The sequence below is a fragment of the Ixodes scapularis genome, unplaced genomic scaffold (assembly GCF_016920785.2).
Source record: "Ixodes scapularis isolate PalLabHiFi unplaced genomic scaffold, ASM1692078v2 PGA_scaffold3__209_contigs__length_174095766, whole genome shotgun sequence".
Lineage (NCBI taxonomy): Eukaryota > Metazoa > Arthropoda > Arachnida > Ixodida > Ixodidae > Ixodes > Ixodes scapularis.
In genome coordinates this window covers 153,775,387-153,779,351 of record NW_024609868.1, presented here as the reverse complement: position 1 = coordinate 153,779,351, position 3,965 = coordinate 153,775,387, and the positions used below count along the sequence as shown (strand labels likewise).

Genomic DNA, 3,965 nt, shown 5'->3' with positions numbered 1-3,965 from the left:
TATACCTTTTCTGTGCAAGATCGCTTTGGATATTAATACCTGTGCGACAGCATCAGTCATATCGCCGTAGCGGTGCTCGGATTCCTGGAATTTGTTCGAGGATCGATAAGACATTTTGCATGCAATTTTCGCATACTACTAGCCTTGTTTGAACGTTGGAGTGTCTGAGACTCAATGCAACTTGTATGCGTCGCATGTTGGACCTTGGGGAAGTTGCTTCAGCCGCAGATAACCGCGTAATCACGAACTTTTAGCGAGGAAGCGCCTGCGACCTTTAACTTTTTGTACTAATCGGCGATTTCCGAATTGACAGTTCTGAGGACTTTGACAAACTTCCTTTCGTTGCAATAGCTTGCATTTGATCTCAGTGTTTTTTTGTTTGTTTTTTTCAAGTGACAAGCTGGCGTTTGCTCAAATGACGTATATGAAATGACCTGCTCTATAAGAATGCATCAACACATACTATTAAATTTATATGCTCAGAGGTGTGTTCGTCTTTGCAATTAACAGGTTACAGACAATTATTTTTTACGAGTGTAATATTTCTTTTCTGTAGCTGGGCCCGTTTTGTACTCATTAATATCCGCGTGCTATGATGCTATCATCATGTGTGTAAGGTTCTAAATATCCTCTTTGCAATGCCTACAAAAGTCAAAATGACGTCAGCCGACCCCAGCTCACGCATTTAACACGAAAACTGCGTCGCTCGGACGTATGCGCTCGTCAACAATATATTCGTCGATGAACATTTGAATTCGCGTTCGTGGCCAATGAGTGCACATGAGTGCACTTGCGAATGACAAGTTCTATGGTGTGCTTAAAAAACACGGTGGAAGCTTGGGGTCATCGTACCGGTGCCCTAGCATGTCACGACCGCGTGATTCCACTGTTCTCTTTTGAGTTGAGGATTAAAGCTAAGGAAGAAGAAGTTAAAGAATCCTTTCATGACCCCTTTAACACGGGTATGCGTACCAGATAAAAATATTAGAGAGTTTTAGCTTACCGCGTACCGGGCGACCGCCGGGGTTACCGCGACCGCGACCATCGAGCCGGTACCGGACCGAGAGCGTAGCGGGTAAAGAACGTTTTAGCATACCGTAACCGCGCCTGACCGCGCCTATGGAAGCTTCTTCTTTCTCCAACGGCTGGAAAAAGTCATGATGATGATAGTGAATACCGGCGTGGTTCGTTTTTAAAGCGGTACATTTATTTGGACAAATGCCGCATAAAAAGCCACTTTTAAAAAATATTTTCCTCATTACGAGTAGTTATAGTGGTACTTCCTTGGTATACGACCAAGTAACTTAATTTGTCAGCTAAGCTGTTGGATACTGGTCGCGCCTCAAGCCAAACGCATCCGTCGAGGGCTAGCCGACGCCGTCTCGTGTGCTCACCTTGCCCGTGGTGCAACGTGGTGCTGTCGAAGGTAACCTGCGGCAGCCTCGGTTCGGATCATCGGCTCCTTCCACGGGTGTGATGGCGCGCTACAGCGTGTTGGGCGACAATTTACTGTTAAATGAGCTAACGTGGCCGGAGATTGAAGCGATATATTCTGTTCAATCAGAGCCTGTCCCCAGACGCAACATTGGGCAGCACGGATTTGTAGATGTTCCGAACATGGACGAGTGGACGTTCAAAAGGAGCTTTAGATTTGAAAAAATGGATTTAGAAGATCTGGTGGCAGCTCTAAAAATTCCAGCCGAGGTAAAAAGCGCCCAGCGAGTGAGGGTTCCGGGGTACGAGGCGCTGTGCATGACCCTGCGAAGGCTGGCGTACCCCAATCGCCTTTGCGATTTAGAAAGAACGTTCGGTCGGCACAGCTCGGTCATTTCGAGCGTAGTAAGCACTGTCATGGCGCATATAGAATACCAGTTTGGACATCTGCTATCAGACCTGACGAACCACAAGTGGCTTGACGTGCCCTGCCTCAAGAAGCTCTCCGAGGTGAGAATACGCCGGCCTTTTGCAGGTGTTTGCGCTGTGCATCTGTCAACCTTAATTTCCGGGCGATGTTTTGCAGGCGGTGCATGCGAGAGGTGCGCCGTTAAAGAACTGCTGGGGCTTCATCGACGGCACTGCCCGACATATCTGCCGGCCGTCGGTGGGGCAACAGGAGCATTTCTCCGGACACAAGCCGCACCACGTGCAGAAATATCAAGCACTGATGTCTGCCAACGGCATCATCTGCCAATTAGATGGCCCTTTTAATGGGCGACGACATGACGCAGGCAAGTGTCTTCTTTGTGCTCAGATTTTCGTTGATGCTTTCCATGCACATTTTTTTTTTGCACGAGGTTACAATAACAACCGACCCTATGCGAGTGTGCGCAGCTAGTTCTAGGTTACCTTAGCATTGTTCGTTCGTTCGCGCAGTAGTAGACAAATATCTAAATAGCAAGCATTGTCCACAGTATTACTCATAAGCATCCTGCTACATGGCAAGAAGGGCTGAAACCTACTTTGAACACGATATAAGCGTTGTATCCAAGGAACCAGGCCGATGGGGTTCATCGCTGTACCATATTTATTTGGTGGGAGTCGCACTACAGCGCAGGCCCTGTCCCGCAGTGTACAGCTTTCCATTCAACGAACACAAATTTGAGAATGGGTGTAGTCCTCCATTCCTAAAGAAACTAAAGCAGTATATGACAAAAGAATGGTTTCACACAGCTCAAATGATGAAGTAGAACAATTCCGCGGGATATCAGAGAATAAGAGTTTCACTTTCTATTTTTTTAAGAAGCTCCTAAGGTCGCTCCTAAATGTAAGAGAGGCCTTGGTCTTGGATGTTCAGTGCCAATAAAAGTATGCAAATAACCAATTTCAGGTATCCTCAAAGACACCGCCCTTTATGACAACTTGCAAGCCATCAACCACGGTGAAAGATACGTCATCTACGGGGACCCAGCGTACCCACTGCGGCCTCTCCTTCTCAAGCCATTTGGAGGCTCCCGCCTGCTGCCGCACGAAGCTCTCTTTAACAAGAGGATGAATACAGTCCGCCAGGCGGTCCAGTGGGGGTTTGGGAAGGTGGCCGCAGATTTTGCTTTTGTGGATTTCCACAAGAACCAGAAAATGTCGCGTCAAAGACTTGGGCGCATGTATAAGGTTGCCACCCTACTGTCAAATTGTCACACATGCCTATACGGCAGTCAAGTGTCTAATTTCTTTGAGGTCGAGGCACCCGCCCTTGATGATTACCTTGTGCCCCTTTCCCTTGATTCGTAAACTTCATGTTATGTTTGGTGTATATAGATGCACTTGCATGTAAATGTATAGCATAGGACACCAAGTGTTCCTTTCTTTCTAGTTTCAATTCTACTTCAGGTCCGCTGTTTCCATTTTGCGCGGCATGTAACGCTGTGTTTCTACGTATGTAAATCGAAAGTTCTCTTTGAGCTGCTTTCATTTTCTGAATTTGTTCTAATTTTTTTTTTGTGTTTGCTATCCTAGTTTGTGTGTTTCTGTTTCAATTTACATGCGAGTTTTGCCCCCTCCCCCTATGTAAAGCACCCCGTGGACATTTAAGGGTGATAATTAATAAAATAATGAATCAATCAGTGTTCCCTAGACTGCAATATATATTGTAAGGATTCAGAAAGGACAGAATAACATCCTCAGAAGGTGCAGAGCTATTATGTCCTCTTTTCTGCATCCTTCTAAAATATTTCCATCTTGGGGAACTGCCGCCATGATTAACTGTCGCAAACTCTTCAGCACCTCTACCGTTTTATTGCTTTGTTACTGGCTCTAGAGGGCGGACACACGGGGGAGTCAGGATGTCCTGCCCTCTCTAGAATTTTGAATTTGCAGCCGGAAGTCACTCTTAATGAGATTTGCTGAATGCAGTCGAACACAACCTTCACTCCTGCAATTACATTGGACAATGGCATAATGAGATAGCACGTACGTCTTAGTTAGGGCCATATATTCGGCCGTGTGTAAGCATGCTCTCTCCCTCCGCC

At 46.4% G+C, this 3,965-nt stretch overlaps 1 protein-coding gene across 1 annotated transcript; it reads left to right on the top strand.

Moving 5' to 3' along the window:
• Window positions 1-1,196: 1,196 nt before the first annotated feature.
• On the top strand, window positions 1,197-3,675 carry LOC121046644 (protein ALP1-like). The gene is made up of 3 exons (XM_040501118.2): window positions 1,197-1,944; window positions 2,021-2,228; window positions 2,828-3,675. Exons 1-3 carry the CDS (start codon window positions 1,477-1,479, stop codon window positions 3,226-3,228), a joined length of 1,077 nt encoding a protein of 358 aa, XP_040357052.1. The 5' UTR covers window positions 1,197-1,476; the 3' UTR covers window positions 3,229-3,675.
• The last annotated feature ends 290 nt before the right edge of the window (window positions 3,676-3,965 follow it).